At 42.8% G+C, this 20,137-nt stretch overlaps 1 protein-coding gene across 8 annotated transcripts in view; it reads right to left on the reverse strand.

The window, feature by feature from the left end:
* Positions 1–20,137, reverse strand: part of SUSD1 (sushi domain containing 1) — a 149,115-nt gene that overhangs the window by 42,699 nt on the left and 86,279 nt on the right. For all 8 annotated transcript variants that reach the window (XR_002337296.2, XM_084992219.1, XM_084992197.1 and 5 more), the window contains 2 exons: positions 11,106–11,197; positions 9,442–9,628 (listed from right to left, as the gene is read on the reverse strand). Coding sequence is in view for 7 of the 8 variants with exons in the window: in XM_084992219.1 (XP_084848345.1) it covers positions 9,442–9,628; positions 11,106–11,197 (279 nt within the window). In the remaining variant the exon portion in view is untranslated. The remainder of the gene's footprint in view (positions 1–9,441; positions 9,629–11,105; positions 11,198–20,137) is intronic.

The raw sequence follows: 20,137 nt of genomic DNA on the forward strand, positions 1-20,137 counted from the left end.
ATATGCCGTGGGAGCAGCCCAAGAAATGGCAAAAAGACAAAAAAAAAAAGTACGCTTACCGAAGGGGACAGGTGAGGGGAGGGGGGTTTGGGGTTGGCATATGCACACTGAGGTGTCCGGAATGACTGGCCAGCGGGGACCTGCTGAGGAGCACAGAGACCTCTACCCAGTATTCTGTGATCATCTGTGTGGGAAAAGAATCTGAGAGAGAATGGATGCGTGTCTACGTGTAACTGAATCACTGTGTTGTACACCAGAAATGATCACAATCTTGTAAAATAACTATACTTCCAGAAAACTTAATTTAAAAAAATAAAATAGGAGTTCCCGTCACGGCACAGCAGAAACGAACCTGACTAGGAAACCATGAGGTTGCGGGTTCAATCCCTGGCCTCAGTGGGTTAAGGATCTGGTGGTGTTGCCGTGAGCTGGGGAGCAGCTCGCAGATGCAGCTCAGATCCCGCATTGCTGTGGCTGTGGTGTAGGCGGGCAGCCGTAGCTCCGATTGGACCCCTAGCCTGGGAACCTCCATAGGCCTCAGTCAGGTGCAGCCCTAAAAGGCAAAAAAATAATAATAATAAATTAAATAAATACATCAAGTCAAAGAAAGAGCCTGCCTTTTCTCTCTAAGGTAAAAGCCTGAACCTCGCATCAGGCTGATTCTTGGCCACATTTGTGAGGTTAAATGATCTTAACGTCAGCCATGTTTTCCAAGGTGCTGTCACCCAAACTGCTGTCCTTGGCGGCTCTGCTCCTCTCTCCATTCGCCGCATTACTCATTACAAATCAGACTCAAGGCAAGAAATGGGCTGGTTCCGGGCTGGAGAATATTGTCCTTTCACCCTGAGCGTGTGAGATGAGGGGAGATTCAGAAGGCAGACACTCTTCACCATCCCTAGAAGTCAACAACATCCATTCTCTGCTAGAAGCAAGGGACAAAGGGAATTATGGAGGCTACCATCCGAGAAAACTGTGAAGAGTAAAGAAGAAAGCAATGAAGCGGAACTTGTTCTGCAAAATATTAAATGTATTATAAACTGACAACAACTGAAAAAGGCAGGTACGCGCACAGGAGAGGCAAAGCAATGGTAGAAGCTGGACAATCAAGAAAGAGATCAAGTGAATAAATGAGAATACAGTGTGTGACACGGACCGTCTTTCCAAAGGTGATGGGGAAACTGGCTTTATCCTGGGGGAGGGGGATACCACGTAAATTTAGCCTCATTCCAGGCATCTAAACAAATTCCAAATGGGCCTAAGCTTAAATGAGAAAAGCTAAACCATTAAGCATTAGAAAATAACAGAGAATTGATATTAAATACTGAAAATAATAAGAACTGATCTGCTTTCAGTCTGGGGAAGGCTTTTCTTGGCATGACCAGGGGCAGAGGCCATAAAAGAATCAATAGAATTGATTACATGAAAACCTAAAATGTCTAAATGTCAAAAAGAATATCGAGGAATTCCTGCTGTGGTATAGTGGACCCAGCAGCATCTCGGGAGCACAGGGATGTAGGTTCGATCACCAGCCTGGCACAGTGGGTCAAGGATCCTGCATTGCTACAGTTTCAGCTCGGGTCACAACTGTGGCTTGAGTCATGACCGTGGCTTGGATCTGATCCCTGGCCCAGGAACTCCATATGCCTTGGGGTGGCCAAAAACAAAGAAAAAAAAAAGAAGAAAAAAAAAGGAATATTGAAAAGAAAATTAAATAGTAGATAACCTCAGGGGTGTGTGTATTATGTCTATCAAAAAGATTCATATCCATTAATGTAGCCAAACTATTAAAATTGATGAGAAGGAGGTAACAGAAGCTCAAATGTGTTAAAAATTCCTCTAAAACCCATTAAAATGAACAAAAAGGACCACAAGTAGAAGAGAATTGTATTGAAACCAAATCTAAACAGAGGCCATGACCTCATGCTATGACCTTCAAGTAAATGCAAGGGCCTAACACGATTAAATACATAAAAATAAAGACACCCTAATGGTTCTTTTCTAATCTCGGGCACCTCCCCAGATAGACCATGCCTCCCCCACCCCCATTTAAGGCAGGATAAATTGAAAATGATGCCAGTGGAGGAGTTCCTGTTGTGGCTCAGATGTTAACGAAGCCGACTAGAATTCAGGAGGATGCAGGTTCAATCCCTGGCCTTGCTCAGTGGGTCAGGGATCCAGCATTGCCATGAACTTTAGCGTAGGTCGCAGACACCACTCGGATCTTGAGTTGCTGTGGCTGTGGTGTAGGCTGGCAGCTACAGCTGCCCCCTAGGGTGGGAACTTCCATATGCTGTGGGTATAGCCCTAAAAAGACAAAAGAGAAAGAAGGAAGAAAGGAAGGAAGGAAGGAAGGAAGAAAGAAAGAAGGAAAGAAAGAAAGAGAGAGAGAGAGAGAAAAGAAGGAAGGAAATGATAGCAATAGAGAAAATGGGGCTTACGCCATAAGTCACCAGGTAAGGCAAGGGTAGCTACATCTCCACTATCAAGGTGATGAGACTTGGCCTCCCAGGGAGGAGGAACCAGACTTTTTTTTATCTTTATCTCCCCTTCAGCCCTGAGCACCCATCTCTGTACATAACCCATCAATAGATATTTGCTGAATTAAATTGTGAAGTCACAGCATACCCTTCCCCAACTCCTACAACATGGAAACCCAGGCTTTTAGGCATCTGATATAAAGAAACTTTCCCATTCATATTTTGTTTTAACAAAAAAAAAAAAAGGTAACATTAATATAAGAAAATAACACCGCAGCCCTGTGGTGTACCACCTTGTCTCAGTGCACCCTGCAGTGGGATGCTTTCAATGAGAGGGGCAGGGAGACATCTGCTCCCCTGCCCCAACACCTGCTCCCCTTCCTGGAGGGGTTGGGGCTTGATTTGAAGCCGGAAAGTAGCTGGGAGATTTCAGGGGACGAGAGAGAGAGGCAGCCTGTGTAGGATGGAAGGACGTGTGGCTCTCTCCTAGCCTGAACTAATATTAGGTCCTCAAATGTCAAAGAACCTGTGTCCGTGAAAGATTGAGAGCATCTGGACCAAGAGGGAAGCAGCTGGGATGAAGGCCAGCCCCTCTCCGGACCTCTGGGACAGCTTCTGCCTGCTGGGAGCCAGGGGGACCAGCAGGAAAACATTGGAGACAGGATTTTCACTGAGGACACAGCAGAGCCCTGTCCTCGGATGGTCTGTGGAAGAGAGGTCCACAGCAGAAGAACTCAAGAAACCTGGTCCTGTCCCGGTCCTTCCTGAAATGGGAAAATTCCCACCTATGCTGCCAGCCCTGGCACTGAAGACAGACTGGGGAAGGAATGATTTCCTTCACTTTATTGATTTCCCTTTTTCCCTCCAGCATCCTTGGTACCAGAAGAAACCTTCAACCTCAAATAATCACCCTGTTGTGCAGAACAAGTGGTTAAGTTTTTTTGGAGGTTTCCAGGCTAGGGGTCCATTCAGAGCTGTTGCTGCCAGCCTGCAGCACAGTCACAGCAACGCCGGATCCTTAACCCACTGAGCGAGGCCAGGGATCGAACACACCACCTCATGGTCCTAGTCGGATTTGTTTCCACTGCACCACGATGGGAACTCTGAAAGTGGTTAATCTTTACCTTCATGCAGGCATGTGCCTTCTCCCCGCCCTCACCCGCCCCCACCCCATTTCCTCCTCTCTGCTTCTCTCCCAGTTTCAATGAGAAGAAAATTTTGCCTACAGGCTTTTTGACTTTGCTAGAAGAGAGCATGACCAGTGTACGACAGTGCTTCTGACCCTTTGGGTTTGTTTGTTCTTCCCCTGGACCTAAAGACAGTCCAACTGGTAGGGCTATTCTGAAGAATTCCCATCAGTGCACTGCCTTCGGGAGCACATGAGCCCTGAGTCAGAAGCACGGTAATAACATCTCCATCTCACCACCCTTCGCGCCAGCACCCTCTTCCGTTTTCACGGCAACACTTGCCTCTGTCCTTCAACATTCCAAAAACTTTCACTCTCCTCTGAGGTCAGCAATATATTTAAAGTGCTCGTTTGCATCCTGTTTCCCATCAGTAAGATTTAGTTGAATGTAAGACACTCAGGAGGGAAATTCCATTCACACTTTTTCTGGAAAATCAGCCACTGCAGATTCCAGGTCCAAATCCCTTGCCTCACATTTCTGGTAAAATTCAAAAGCTCACCGTTTGACTGAAAACAAAGCCACATCTTAGGCAGCTAGGCATACCTCCTCATATCAATATATAAGGCTCTTTTATTTGAGAGGGCTTGGGCGCTGTTCTTGTTTTGTTTGGTTGTCTACCTTTTACTAAGATCTTAACAAGTTGAATTTTCACTTTTTTTTTTTCTTTTTAGGGCAGAACCTGGGGCGTATGGAGGTTCCCAGACTATGGGTCTAATCAGAGCTGTAGCTGCCACAGCAAGGGAGATCGGAGCCACATCTAAGACTTATCATGGCAACGCTGGATCCCCAACCCACTGAGCAAGGCCAGGGATCAAACCCGAAACCTCATGGTTCCTAGTCAGATTCTTTTCCGCTGCGCCACGATGGGAACGCCCTATTTGCACACTTTTTAAAAACTGCAAATTCTTTAAGGTAGGGCAGATTTGAAAAAGAGGCAGTCAAGGTCTCAATGAATGCAAACAGCTCAACAGTGCCCCCTGGTGGCCATGAGCACAGGCACAGGGTGCTTGGGCTGCAGAGCTTTATTTAGCCTACAAAGGCAGGCAGACATAAGTGTCTCATCACTCCCTCTCCCCAGCTCAAAAAATATCAAATGCTAACGTGAGCCAGCAATGCAAGCTATCCAAACATGAGAAGGACCAAAGAGGAGGATACTGAACAGCTATTCATTTTAATAGGTCACCGTGAGAAGAAAAGCCCATTACTTCTCTTCCCAGATCCAAAGCTGGTGAATTCTTTATGGTCTAAGGTCTTTATTAACAAACCAGGGATTTCCTCAATACCAATACCATCCACTGGCCATTTTAGAGTCAGCCCTCATATTCATTCATTACAAAAAGATTTCTTTGCTGTGCTAGCAGTGTCCTTAGGTGTTAGAGGTTCAACATGGAATACAGACAAAAATCCCTGCCTTCAAAGAGCTCCTATTTTAGTAAGGGAAAAGAAAATTTAAAAGTAAATTTTATTTTATTTTATTTTTTTTGTCTTTTGTCTCCTTTTAGGGCTGCACCAAAGGCATATGGAGGTTCCAAGCCTGGGGGTCCAATCAGAGCCTCAGCTGTTGGCCTACACCACAGCCACAGCAACAACAGATCTGAGTCAAGTCTATGACCACAGCTCACGGCAATGCCAGATCCTCAACATACTAAGCAAGTCCAGGGATCGAACCCACAATGTCATGGTTCCTAGTCAGATTTGTTTCTGCTGCTCCACGAGGGGAACTCCAAAAAAAGTAAATTTTAAAATACAACTTCTAAGGAGTTCCTGTTGTGGCTCAGTGATAATGAATCTGACTAGTATCCATGAAGCTGTGGGTTCCATCCCTGGCCTGGCTCAGTAGGTTAAGAATCCAGCGTTGCCATGAGCTGTGATGTAGATTGCAGGTGTGGCTGGGATCTGGCATTGCTGTGGCTGTGGTGTAGGCCAGCAGCTGCAGCTCCAATTTGACCCCTAGCCTGGGAACCTCCATATGTTGCAGGTACAGACCTAAAAAGACCAAAAAAGGAAAAAAAAAAAAGAATTGGTGATAGAGAGAAAACAGGAATTTCAACTTTTATTTTGAATAGGAATCTGCTGTTTAGCATAAGGAACCCTACCCAATATTCTGTGACAACCTGTATCGGACAAGACTCTGAAAAAGAAAGGATATGTCTATAATTGAATCACTTTGTTATACAGCAGAAATTTGCACTGCATTATAAATCAACTACACTTCAATAAAACTTTTAAAAGTGAAAAAAATAAAATAAACTACAACTTCTACAAGTTCCCTAGGGACCTAGTGATTAAGGATCTGGCATTGCCACTGCTGTGACCCGGGTCACTGCTGTGGCATGAGTTCAATCTCTGGCCGGGGAATTCTCACCTGCCAAGGGCACAGCCAAAAATAACTAAATAAAAAAATAAAATAAAATACAAATTCTGGAAACAACTTCTATAAAGAAAGTCAAGCAGAGTAAAGGAAGTTCTTGTTGTGGCGCAGCAGAAACAAATCTGACTAGTATCCACGAGGTTGTGGGTTCGATCCCTGGCCTTGCTCAGTGGGTTGGGGGGTCCAGCGTTGCCATGAGCTGTGTTGTAGGTCACAGACACGACTCGGATCCTGCATTGCTCTGGCTGTGGCACAGGCTCCAATTTGACTTCTAGCCTGGGAACTTCCATATGCCACAGGTGTGGCCCTAAAACACCAAAAAAATAGAGAGAAAGTCAAGCAAAGTAAATGGACAGTAAGTGAGGGGGTGGAGATGGCGAGGTTATTTTTAAAAGGATGAGCAGGGAGAGGCTCTCCAGGTAATGGCATGTGAGAAGAAACCTGAGTGATTATAAAGAAACCATGTGAAGAGAGTGTCCAGGAAGAGTAAGCAGCAGATGGAAAGACTTGGATGCAAGAACAAGTTTGACCCATTTGAGAAACAGCGAGGAAGGAAGTTGCTTAGTGAGAAGGTCGGCGGGGGCAGAGGGAAATGAAGTCAGCGAGGAAAGCAGGGCCCAGTCTCCAAGTTCCATGTTCCATGGTAAGGAATGTGGATTCTATTCAAACACTAACACAAACTCCCTGGATGGTTTTGAACTGGGGATGACATGTTCGTACACACATTTTGAAAAGATCACTTTGCATTATCTTCTTAAAGTTATAGTGAAGATTACAACTTAGGGCAGTGGAGGGGGTGGGAAAAGCAATGGTGAAAGCGGGGAGAAGAGTTAGAAAGGTGAGAGGTGGCCAGCTCACATTAGGTTGCTCGTGGTAAAGGCGAAAGTGGGGAGAAGGGGTTGGATTCAGAATGTTATTTCAGAAACGAGCCAACAGGGCTTGTTGATGGACTTTCAGAATCGGGTGGGAGGAGTAGAATCAATGACGATTCCTTTTGGGTCTGAGCAATTGGTGAACAGGGATGCCAGTAACTGAGATAGAGAAACCTGGGTGGAAAATGGATTCGGGGGTGAGGGAAGAGGTGAGAAATCAAAAAGTTCTATGGGGTTTGCCTATTAGATGTTCAGTAGGATATGTTTAGGAGACAGGTGGATATATGAGAATGGAGCTCAAAGGATAGATTGGGACTAGGATACATGTATGGGAATGCTCGGCATATAGGGAATGTTTATAGCCACGAGACTAGCAGAGACCATCTAGGCAGGAAGGGTACATAATGAAAATAAAAGGAAGAGGAGTTCCTGTCTTGGCTCAGTGGAAAGGAATCTGACTAGCATCCATGAGGACGCAGGTTCGATCCCTGGCCTCACTCAGTGGGTTAAGGATTGGCATTGCCTTGAGCTGTGGTGTAGGTTGCAGACTCAGCTCAGAGCTGGCGTTGCTGTGGTTGTGGCTGAAGCCGGCGGCTACGGCTCCAATTGGGCCCCTAGCCTGGGAACCTCCGTATGCCACTGGTGTGACCCTAAAAAGACAAAAAATAAAAAGGAAAAGGAAGAGAAGAAGGCAGGGTGTCAATAAAAGTAGAAGGAACTAGTGAAAAGACTGAGACGGAGCAGCCGGCAAGGTAGAAGGGCCCAAAAGTTATGAGAAAAACTGTTTCAAGGACAGGATGCCAAATGCTGTAGAGAAAATCAGATAGGAACAAAATTAGCCAGTGGATTTGGCAAGGTGGAGACACTTCCAGCAAAGCCTTGAGGACAAACTCCTCTGGACCAGAACCAGTTAAAGAGAGAAGAGGAGCTGAGTGGAACCTTCACAACATTCTTTCAAGGAGCTTTACTACAAAGACGGGCTGAGAGGGAGTTCCCGTCATGGGTCAGCAGTAATGAACCCAACTAGAGTCCATGAGGACACAGATTCAATCCCTGGCCTTGCTCAGTGGGTTAAGGATCTGGCGTTGCCATGAGCTGTGGTATAGGTCACAGGCGCAGCTGAGTTCTGGATCTTGCCTTTCTGTGGCTGTGGTGTAGGCCAGCAGCTACAGCTCTGATTCGACCCCTAACCTGAGAACCATCACATGAAAAAAGGGGCGGGGGCGCTGAGAGAAGACAAATTAGTTGGAGGGAACATGGGATCAAAAAAAGCATCTTTATCTTTTCTTTGCTTCCATTTGAAAAGGAGATATTATGGGGCGTTCCCAACATGGTGCAGCATGGTTCCGACTAGGAACCGTGAGGTTGCAGGTTCAACCATGAGGTTGCCTCACTCAGGGGTTAAGGATCCGGGTTTGCTGTGAGCTGTGGTGTAGGTTGCAGATGCAGCTCAGATCTGGCGTTGCTGTGGCTGTGGCGTAGGCCGGCAGCTACAGCTCCAATTAGACCCCTAGCCTGGGAACCTCCATACGCCACGGGTGCGGCCCTAAAAAGATAAATAAATAAATAAATAACCCTAAAAAGATAAATGAATAAATAAAAAGGAGATATTACAATATGCTTGTGCAGTGTTGGGACTAATTCTGTACTGGGGGGACCAATGATGCGGCAAGAAGAGGTGGCAGGGTGGAGAGCGGATGTGCCTTAAGAGCGGGGACAAAAGAGAAGATAAAATATAGGTTCTGCATGCAGGTGGCCATGGCGATTTGGGAGTGGAAAGTCCTCCCCTGATTACATCTAACTGCTTAGTGAAATAAGAAACACGAAGCTGGAGTCCCCACCGTGGCTCAGCGGGTTAAGGATGTGATGTCATCTCTGTGAGGATGCAGGTTTGATCCCTGGCCCCCCTCACTGGGTGAAGGATCCAGCATTGCCACAAGCTGTGCATAGGTTGGAGGGGCGGCTCTGATTCGACCTCTGGCACAGGAACATCCATGTGCCTCGGATGCGGTCATTAAAAAAAAAAAAGAGAAACAAGCAGCTAATACTCTGAGTATTCACCCAGAGTCTGTGTGAGGGGGTGGGGGGAGTCATCGCAGATTCAAGGAGAGATGAAAAAAATGAGTGGAAAGCAGATTTTCCAGTGAACTAGAGTGGGACTGCTAGTCATTTTCCTCTAAGAGAAAAGCGGTGAAATACGTTACTAGGAAAGAAACAGCAAGAGGGAACATTCCTTTTACGTGTGACATATTTTAAATCTTTCAAATATCCAGAAGGAATGTAACCACCACTCACATACACGCTACCCAGATGTCGTCACTGTTCCTGTTTTGTTTCAGATAACTGTGTCAGCAGTAAAAGCATCCCAGTTTCAGTCGCAGTCCCCTTAGCGCCCTCTCCAATTCCACATCCTTCTACCTCTTTCTGTTTCTATTCGTTATATAATGCTAGAAAGTAATAGGGCTCCTCTTTATTGAAGCCCACACAGTTCTGCGGTGACTCGATTCGCCCCAATGCTGTTATTCAAGATTTACCTGTTATCCGGGTTGTCAGGGAGATGACCACGGGAAGTTCAGAAGACAAAGCCTGGATGCTGATACTGTAGTTGGTACCTGGACTCAGGTCCAAACACGTCTCAGGAGTTTGGCTGCTGGCAGTGATATTAAAGATCACTTCCTGGGCAAATGCCTTCTGATACCATCTCTGGCCTCGAATGCGGAACTGAAACACAGAAAAAGTTGACCAGGTGAGCTGCTAGCTTGAAAGCTAGCTTGAATGCCTGGGTATTTACCCTTTCTCGCGAGTTCTTCGGCTTTCAATTCTAAAGTTCCTTCCAGGAGTTCCTGTCGTGGCGCAGGGGAAATGAACCTGACTAGGAACCATGAGGTTGCAGGTTCGATCCCTGGCCTTGCTCAGTGGGTTAAGGATCTGGCGCTGCCATGAGCTGTGGTGTAGGTTGCAGATGTGGCTCAGATCCCGAGCTGCTGTGGCTCTGGTGTAGGCCAGCGGCTACAGGTCCGATTAGACCCCTAGCTTGGAAACCTCCACATGCCGCGGGAGCAGTTCTAGAAAAGACAAATAATAATAATAATAATAATAAAGTTCCTTCCAAAAGTGAAATATGGCAGAAAGCAAATATTAGAGCTGTCATACCATAAATATTGTAGTCACAATATTATAAGAATAATAAATTTATTTATTATTTTTTTAAATCTTTTTAGGGCTGCATCTGCAGCATGTGGAAGTTCCCAGGCTAGAGGTTGAATCAGAGCTGTAGCTGCGGGCCTACACCACAGCCATAGCAACACCCAGACTCGAGCCGCATCTACGACCTACACCACAGCTCATGGCAACGCTGGATCCTCAACTCACTGAGCAAGGGCAGGGATCAAACCCGCATCCTCATGGTTACTAGTTCATTACTACTGAGCCACAACAGGAACTCCACAAATCTATTTTCAAATCAAAATGCACAAAAGGCCAAAGTGCCAACTGACAACTTTCTCTTTTTTGTTCTCACGCATACAATGGCACATGCCCAACAGGAAAATCTGGTGGCAAAACTTCAAGAGCAAGACCAAAGGACAATTTCCTAGAAAGGAAATTAAGAATCTGAACTAGCGCTCCTCCAGAGCAGGACATGCATTAGGGTTCCACTAGCTGGTCTGGTAAAATCTGGAAAGGGCTTCTCTCCTCTGCCCACCCACTTCTGCCATTTCCTATACTTTCCAGGAACATCCCGGCATCGGGGCCAACAGACACACTTTTCTTCCTGCTTACTTTCTTCTAGTAGCAGCTCATCCCATGGTCCTTTCTTACTCACAAGCGCATATAGCTTCAAAAGTTCCCTTTGACTCTCTAAGGCAACACATTCAGATTCTGATCAGAGGCACTGGTGTGGAGTGACACACATGTGCAAAAACCACTGGATTCTTCCCACGGATACAAGCTGAACATTGGCTCTGCATCAGGCTATGTTGCACAAAGAACGTCTCATGGCTTTCTCATCAATCCCTGAGATCTCTGTCTTCAAATATGCAGCAGAAATGCCCATCCTTTTGCTTTTTATTGCAACTGTCACTATAAATCTTCCATGGATAACGGCAGCTACATAGGCAGTTTTTTGGGTTTGCCGATATTTTTTGTACATCCCACACAAGACAAACACCTGTACATAGAGTAACTTTCAGGAACTTACTAAATACATCTCCTCTATATCAGCTGTCTTCATGCTTCTCCATCTCAAGCAGGTTTCATTAAATACTGAAATGTTACTGATGGTCTGTTTTACTGCAAGGGGAAAATAATGAGAAGTCAACTCACGTCTTATACAAAAATACTACCTTTTAATTGAACAATCTTCCAAGGATAAGCATTTTACACAGAATGACTTCAGCAGTATTTTAATTTAGAAATTAGTAGTAGCAGTCCAAGAAACACCCCTTTTATATTTTTGTAGACTCAGTCCTGATGAAAGATTTAAGATCAAAAGATACCCAGTCAGATGCCCACTCTCACCACTGCTCTTCAACATAGTTTTGGAAGTCCTAGCCACAGCAATTAGACAAACGAAAGAAATGAAAGGCATCCATATAGGAAGAGAAGAGATCAAACTGTCACTGTATGCAGATGACATGATACTATACATAGAAAACCCGAAGGACTCAATCCCAAAACTACTTGAACTGATTAATAAATTCAGCAAAGTAGCAGGATATAAGATTAACATTCAGAAGTCAGGCGCATTTCTGTATACCAGCAATGAAATATTAGAAAAGGAATACAAAAATATGATACCTTTTAAAATTGCACCTCACAAAATCAAATACCTCGGAATACACCTGACCAATGAGGTAAAGGACCTATATGCCGAGAACTATAAAACTTTAATCAAAGAAATCAAAGAAGATGTAAAGAAATGGAAAGATACTCCATGTTCATGGATTGGAAAAATCAATATTGTAAAAATGGCCATACCACCCGAAGCAATCTACAGATTCAATGCAATCCCTATCAAATGACCCATGACATTTTTCACAGAACTAGAACAAACAATCCAAACATTTATATGGAACCACAAAAGACCCAGAACCGCCAAAGCAATCCTGAGAAACAAAAACCAAGCAGGAGGCATAACTCTCCCAGACTTCAAGAAATACTACAAAGCCACAGTCATCAAAACAGTGTGGTTCTGGGATCAAAACAGACAGACAGACCAATGGAACAGAATAGAGAATCCGGAAATCAACCCTGACACCTATGGTCAATTAATCTTTGACAAGGGAGGCAAGAACATAAAATGGGAAAAAGAAAGTCTATTCAGCAAGCACTGCTGGCAAACCTGGACAGCTGCATGCAAAGCAATGAAACTAGAACACACCCTCACACCATGCACAAAAATAAACTCCAAATGGCTGAAAGACTTAAATATACGACAGGACACCATTAAACTCCTAGAAGAAAACATAGGCAAAACACTCTCTGACATCAACCTCATGAATATTTTCTCAGGTCAGTCTCCCAAAGCAATAGAAATTAGAGCAAAAATAAACCCATGGGACCTCATCAAACTGAAAAGCTTTTGCACAGCAAAGGAAACCAACAAGAAAACAAAAAGACAACTTACAGAATGGGAGAAAATAGTTTCAAATGATGCAACCGACAAGGGCTTAATCTCTAGAATATATAAACAACTTATACAACCCAACAGCAAAAAAGCCAATCAATCAATGGAAAAATGGGCAAAAGACCTGAATAGACATTTCTCCAGAGAAGATATACAGATGGCCAACAAACACATGAAAAAATGCTCAACATCGCTGATTATAAGAGAAATGCAAATCAAAACTACCATGAGGTATCACCTCACACCAGTCAGAATGGCCATCATTAATAAATCCACAAATAACAAGTGCTGGAGGGAGTGTGGAGAAAAGGGAACCCTCCTGCACTGTTGGTGGGAATGTCAACTGGTACAGCCACTATGGAGAACAGTTTGGAGATACCTTAGAAATCTATACATAAAACTTCCATATGACCCCGCAATCCCACTCTTGGGCATATATCCGGACAAAACTCTACTTAAAAGAGACACATGCACCCGTATGTTCATTGCAGCACTATTCACAATAGCCAAGACATGGAAACAACCCAAATGTCCATCGACAGATGATTGGATTCGGAAGATGTGGTATATATACACAATGGAATACTACTCGCCATAAAAAAGAATGACATAATGCCATTTGCAGCAACATGGATGGAACTAGAGAATCTCATCCTGAGTGAAATAAGCCAGAAAGACAAAGACAAATACCATATGATATCACTTATAACTGGAATCTAATATCCAGCACAAATGAATATCTCAGAAAAGAAAATCATGGACTTGGAGAAGAGACTTGTGGCTGCCTGACGGGAGGTGGAGGGAGTGGGAGGGATCGGGAGCTTGGGCTTATCAGACACAACTTAGAATGGATTTACAAGGAGATCCTGCTGAATAGCATTGAGAACTTTGTCTAGATACTCATGATGCAGCAGAAGAAAGGGTGGGGGAAAAAATGTAATTGTAATGTATACATGTAAGGATAACCTGACCCCCTTGCTGTACAGTGGGAAAATAAAAAAAAAAAATTAAAAAAAAAGATACCCAATCAGAGGATCCCTCTTAAAAATTATTTGAGTAAATTCCCTTGATTTACCAGCTAAAACTGCAACTCATTGTTCTGGTTTTGGACAGCCTCATTTAGACAAATAAGCATTAGGCTGAAATTCTAAGCTGAGCGCAACATTTCAGCAGAGAATTGAGGCTCCTTGAGGAAATGAAAAAGTCCATCTCAAGCAGTCAGGTTTTTCATGATGAAAAGGGGGGAGTGGTACTTTCTTGGTTTGGGCTTCCTCATCTCTTATGATCAAGAAGCAGTTGTTAGCCTCTGCTCAATTTCATGATAATCAATCCAAAAGACAGTTCAGATCTGGTACCGTGAAATACAGAGGCACATCCCCCAAGCTTTTCAAAACAAAGACTAGTGGAGTTCCTGCTGTGGCACCATGGGATCGGTGGCATCTCTGCAGCGCTGGGATTCAGGTTTGATCCCCGGCCAGGCACTGTGGGTTGGGGATCCGGTGTTGCAGTGGCTGTGGCACAGGTCGCTGTTGCAGCTTGGACCTGATCCCTGGCCCAGACACTCCATATGCTGTGGGGTGGCAAAAAAATAAAAGAAAAAGAAAGATTAGTTATTCAAAACTCTGGACTCAGAGGTTACTTCCTTCCACCAGGATCCCTGTTCTTAACCTGAAAATAATATATCCAACTGCTAAGAAATTTCATAGGAATACTATGACGATTAATAAGCGATAAAAGCAACTCCCAAAGAACCTGAGAGAAAGAAAGTCGCCTGGAAGCCAAACCTTTATTGTGTAAGCCGCTGGCCCAACAGGTTCCTGTGAATGGAGCCAAGCTGAGAGACGGGACCCCTCCTTATGGACTGGGCAGCTTTGCCCAGAGAAAACCTGTTCCACAGGTCACAGGCATCAAATGTTGGAAGTTGGAGTTGGGAAGAAAGTATAGATGATTCAGGATAACAGAACCTCAGTACTGGGTACAGAAGATGGTTTTAGAGATAAGTAACAGTAATCCAAGGAAACTTGCATTTATAAAACTCTTAAAAACCATATAACTTCAATAGTATTTAAACAGTTCCAGGCCATGCGAAAAGGCAGAAAGCACCCCAATTCATTCAGTATGACTGAATAATCCATAACACCCACGCTGTACAAGGATGGCACAAGCAATCACTAAACACTTTAAGCCATGCCAAACCCATTTCATATAAATGCACAATTCCGAAAAAAAAATATTAACAAACAGAAGTCAGCTGTACATTCAAGGAACAATACGCTATAAACAAGGGAGGTTTATTCCAGGAATACAGAGATATCATGATAGAGAAAGCTATTAATAGATTAAAAGAGAAAAACCATATGGTCACTTTTATAATCATAATGGTTAATACATTTCATGTACATTCCTGACTAAAAACCTTAGTAAGCTAGGATTTAATTTGATAGGAACTCCTTGATTTAAAAGTGTTTATTAGAAACCACCATACTTAGTGGTAAAAATAATAAAGCAATTTCTAGTAAACTTAAGAATATAAGGATGCATGGTTTCACAGCTGTTAGTTAGCGTTAGGAGAGTCCAGACAATGCAGAATGAGGCAAGGGGGAAAATGAGCTATAAATACCAGAAAGAAAGGGGACAAATGATGCAACTGCCAGTAAATGTAAGAGAATCAACTGAAAAACAAATACGTCATTATTTGAAAACAAGAGAAAAACAAATACAAATAGTAGGAGGCTGGCAAAGTGCACCTAAACACAAAAACATAGAAAAACTACTCGTTTTCCACACTAATATCTGCAAGAACAAGTATGATAGGCTGAATAATGGTCCCTCAAAGATGTCCACATCCTAGTCCCTGGAATCTGTGACCTTACATGGGGGAAGGACTTTGCAAATGTTGCTACAATAGGGAGATTATCTTGGATTATCCAGATGGGCCCAAGGTAGTGACAGGTGTCCTTAAAGAGGGAGACAAGAAGATCAGGGCCATAGAGAAATTTAAGGACAAAATCAGAGGTTAAACTGATGCTTTAAAGGTGGAGGATAGGGCCATGAGCCATGAGCCTACACAGGTTCCAGAAACCAGAAAAGACAAGGAAATGGATTCTCCCCTCGGGCCCCTAGAAGGAACACCGACCTGCTGACACCTTCATTTCAACCTGGTGAGACTGAGTAAGACTTCTGATCTCCAGAACAATAAGGAAATTCATGCTGTTTTTAAGCCACCACATTTGCAGTAATTTGTCATACCAGCAATAAAAAAGTAAAACAACAAATAAAACATAATAGAACAATGAAAAGAACTCTAGTCCCAAGAGAAGAATCCATGAGCAAACTTCAAATACCTAGAAATAAATCTAACAAAATGCCCAAGACTTACATGAAGATTTTTTTTTCCTCCGAAGGACATAAAAGAAAATAGTATAGAGACAAATGCCACATCCTTGAATGGAAAGATTGAAAAGTGAAAAGGTATCAGTTCTCCACCTATTAATCTATACGGGGAATGTTCTCCCAATGGTGATGCCAATGGACCTTCTTGGAATGTGTTAAGTTTACACATTCATTCTGTGAATATTTAGAAAGTTCTCACCATGTGCCAGGCATGCTTTAGGGACTAAGGATAACGTGGTGAGAAAACAAAGTCCCTGCACCTCATGGAATGCATTCTTGTGAGAAAGGAAGAAAGTAAACGAGCAAAAAATTTTTTAAACTATAACCTTGTGTGCTGGTGAAGACTATGAAAAAAAGCATGCTGTGAAGATAGAAGGGATGGTGCGGGAAGACCCTCTGTGGAGGTGATATGTGGGCAGAGACTGAAGGCTGAGTGAGTGAGCCACCAAGAGTAGAGGAAGAGAGGTCAGACGGAGGGGGCTCCAAGGTCAAAGTCTCACATGCAGGAATCAGCTTGGCACTCGCAATAAACAGAAGGCAATCACTGCTACCTTTAAGGGGGAAGATTAATGAGACTAGCAAGAAAAAAAAAAAACTGGAAAATATTCAAAGAGGACATAACTAGGTTTCATTACCTATTATAAAGTTCCAACAAGTGTTTCTCCACACTTCTTTCATTTCTCAGGCTTCTTTCATTATAGCCTGACCTGGAGCCTTTTTAAACATCTTTTTCCTAGTCTTTCACCCTTTTGTTTCTTATTTACTCTAATGGTTATCTATGCCTCATGTATAAAAAGAATAATACGGAGTTCCTGTTGTGGCTCAGTGGGTTAAGAACCCAACTCGTATCCATGAAGATGTGGATTCAATCCCTGGCCTTGCTCAGTGGGTAAAGATCCAGCGTTGCCACAAGCTGCAGCATAGGTCACAGATGCTTGGATCTGGTGTTGCTGTGGCTGTGGTATAGGCTGGCAGCCTCAGCTCTGATTCGACCCCTAGGCTAGGAAATTCCATATGCCACGGGTGCAACCCTAAAAAAAAAAAAAAAAAAAAAAAAAAAAAAAAGAGTAATATTTTTTACCTCTCAAGAACCAACTTTTGCCCCCCAAGGGGTAATGAGCACCCCACTCCCAACTAAGAACCCTGGAGTAAACTGCAATTTTGTTGCTAGCTCAGGAATAAACAAAAGATCAATGGAAAGGGTAGAAACCAGAAATCAATCTATCATGGGAATACGTATATATAAGTGGATTTTAAATCAGTGGGAAATAAATTGAGTTGGGAAATAGTTATGCACAGAGATAAACTAATATTAGATTCCTGTCTTGACATAACAAGCAAAAAATGATTTCAACTGTATTAAAAATTTTAGCTTAAAAATATACTAGAGGGGTTCCCACTGTGGCACAATGGGAACAACAGTGTCTCTGCAGCAACAGGGATGCGGGTTCAATCTCTGGCCTACACAGTGGGTTAAGGATCCAGCATTGCCACAGCTATAGTATAGGTTGCAACTGCCATGCAGATTCAAGCCTTGGCCCAGGAGCTCCATATACCCCCAAGGTGGTCAAAAAAGAGAAGAAAAAAAAAAAAATATATATATATATATACACATACATACACACTATTTAGATATAGTTCTGCAATCTTGGTTAGGAAAGAAATAATAAGAAAACTAGAAAAAATTTAATTTGATGCAATAAAATCTTAAATTTTCTTTTCGGCAAAAGATATGACAACCTAAGTTTGAAAGACAAACAACAAGATGTAAAAAAAATTGTAAGATATTTGAAAAAGTGATGGCCTTAGTATCTAAAGAACACTTGCTATGAAGAAAAATACTACCACCAACACACGAAAAGGAGCAATAAATAGAAAAAGTGATTTATAGGGAAACTGTACCAGGACATTCAATAAGCAAAGAGGTACAAATTAAAACAAAGTAAAATACGCTTTCCCTTATTAGGCTCTGAAATATTAAAAAACTGGAATATCCATCATTGGTGAAAGGCATGTGTGTAAATTGATATGATCTTTGTGAAAAGGAATTTATGAGGCTCTTTATCTTAGTAATTCCACTCTTAAGACTCAATTCTACAGCAATGCTCTGCCCAAGTGTGCAAGATAAAGCACATTTCATCAAACTTAAGATACTATTCTTGTAAGCTGCAATTATTTTGTCTTATTAAGAAAAAAATCCTCCATGATGGAAATGAATATTAAAAAAGAATGTTTATCTATATATGTATATAAAAAACTGTATTTTTGCTGTATAGCAGAAATTGGCACAACACTGTAAATCAACTAAAATTTAAAAAGAAAGACAGAAAAAATCCTGCCAAGTAAATTCTGTCATGATTATTTTCCTGTCTCTTAGAATTATTTTATACTGGTTGAAAGAGTTTTTTCAGACCTACAGAGACACTAAATATTAGAACATATCATAAAAGAAAAACAGAAGTAGGAGTTCCCATCATGGCACAGCAGAAAGGAATCCAACTAGGAACCATGAGGTTGTGGGTTCAATCCCTGGCCTCGCTTAGTGGGTTCCCAGGCTAGGGGTCTAATCGGAGCTGTTGCTACTGGCCTACACCAGAGTCACAGCCACACCAGACTCGAGCTGCGTCTGCGACCTACACCATAGTTCATGGATCTGGCGTTCCATAATATAGTAGCATTGTCGATAATAAAAATTCAAAAGGGAAAAAAAAAACCCTAAATATCCTTCCACAGCGGGTAAGTTGATAAATTAGTGAACCTGCATGCAATGGAACACTATGCTTCCCTCGGAGAATGAGATGACATTATATGGAACTGATATGGAAGTAGATGCATAGAATACTGTAAAACCAAAAATCCAAAATAAATAATATAAAAAAGCAAGATGAAAAATGGTATGTACATGACTCGATATATATATATATATGTATATATATGATACATACATACACACATACGCATTCACACATAACGTTACAGTAGTAGTGGGGTCTATAACTCCTTCTGCTCACAGGAAACCTCTCTCGGGTTAAGTGCAGCTCCATCTTGGTCAGAGAGAGACTCTCACTCTAGTTCTCCTCTCCATCCAAGGGACTCACAGTCTGAACCACAGGCAGGGTGAACCCAAGCTGAGTTCTCTGGGGGGAAGGATCCCCAGTAGGATCCCCATCCCAAATTCTTTCCCAGCTGCTCTCTGATCCTTTGCTATGGAAAGTACACACCCCATCTCTCATTCCAATATTCTTTCTCTGCTTCATTTCAGTGGTCACTCCTCCTCCTCTCTTTCCTTTCCCCACCCACAAGGCCAATCTAATCTAGAAGCCCAAAGTTAAAAAACCAGACCTGGGAGTTCCCGTCGTGGCTCAGTGGTTAAAGAATCCAACTAGGAACCATGAGGTTGTGGGTTCCATCCCTGGCCTTGCTCAGTGGGTTAAGGATCCGGCGCTGCCGTGAGCTGTGGTGTAGGTTGCAGACGCGGCTCGGATCCTGCATTGTTGTGGCTCTGGCGTAGGCCGGTGGCTACAGCTCCGATTCAACCCCTAGCCTGGGAACCTCCATATGCTGCAGAAGCGGCCCAAGAAAATGGCAAAAAGACCCAAAAAAAAAGACAAAAACAACAAAAAAACCAGACCTGCAAGAATGCCTCAGAGAAGAGAAAATGTGTCTCTTAGTTCATCACATTCTTTGTAACTTTGTTTCTGCTTCATGTTAATATGGGCAAGCAACTCTGGGCAAAACCAGTCATTACCTCTCCGGTGCTCCCACAATTCCTTGCAAATATCTCAAACTAGACTTTATGCATTGTATTATGAGGTATGTATTATTATGCATGTGTGTATTATGAGAGATCATGTCTCATTCATCTTTGTACATCTATGGTCCAGGACACTGGTGGGCACAGCACTCTTGGTTCTTTAAATATAAACAATCAGCAATAGGGGGAGAGCTAAGCAACTCATATCATATTAACCAAATATGAATACAGGCACTTTGAGTAAAACAAGGTTTCTGCTCTTAATAGGTATTTAATCTAGAAGAGGAGCTATACCCTACATCAGTATAACAAAAATATAAGGGATTGTATAATAAATGTCATCAGGTAAAAGTAAGTAACAGTTAACATTTGATAGATGCTTATTGTTTGTCAGGTATTGTGCTGGTTCTCCATATGCATTAACCCATTTAGTCTCACAACAAACCCATGATGTTAT

The sequence above is a fragment of the Sus scrofa genome, chromosome 1 (genome assembly GCF_054392235.1).
Source record: "Sus scrofa isolate SSC_HxYL_T2T_F1_AM1 chromosome 1, Sscrofa_HxYL_maternal_Yorkshire_Landrace_v2.0, whole genome shotgun sequence".
Taxonomy (NCBI): Eukaryota; Metazoa; Chordata; class Mammalia; order Artiodactyla; family Suidae; genus Sus; species Sus scrofa.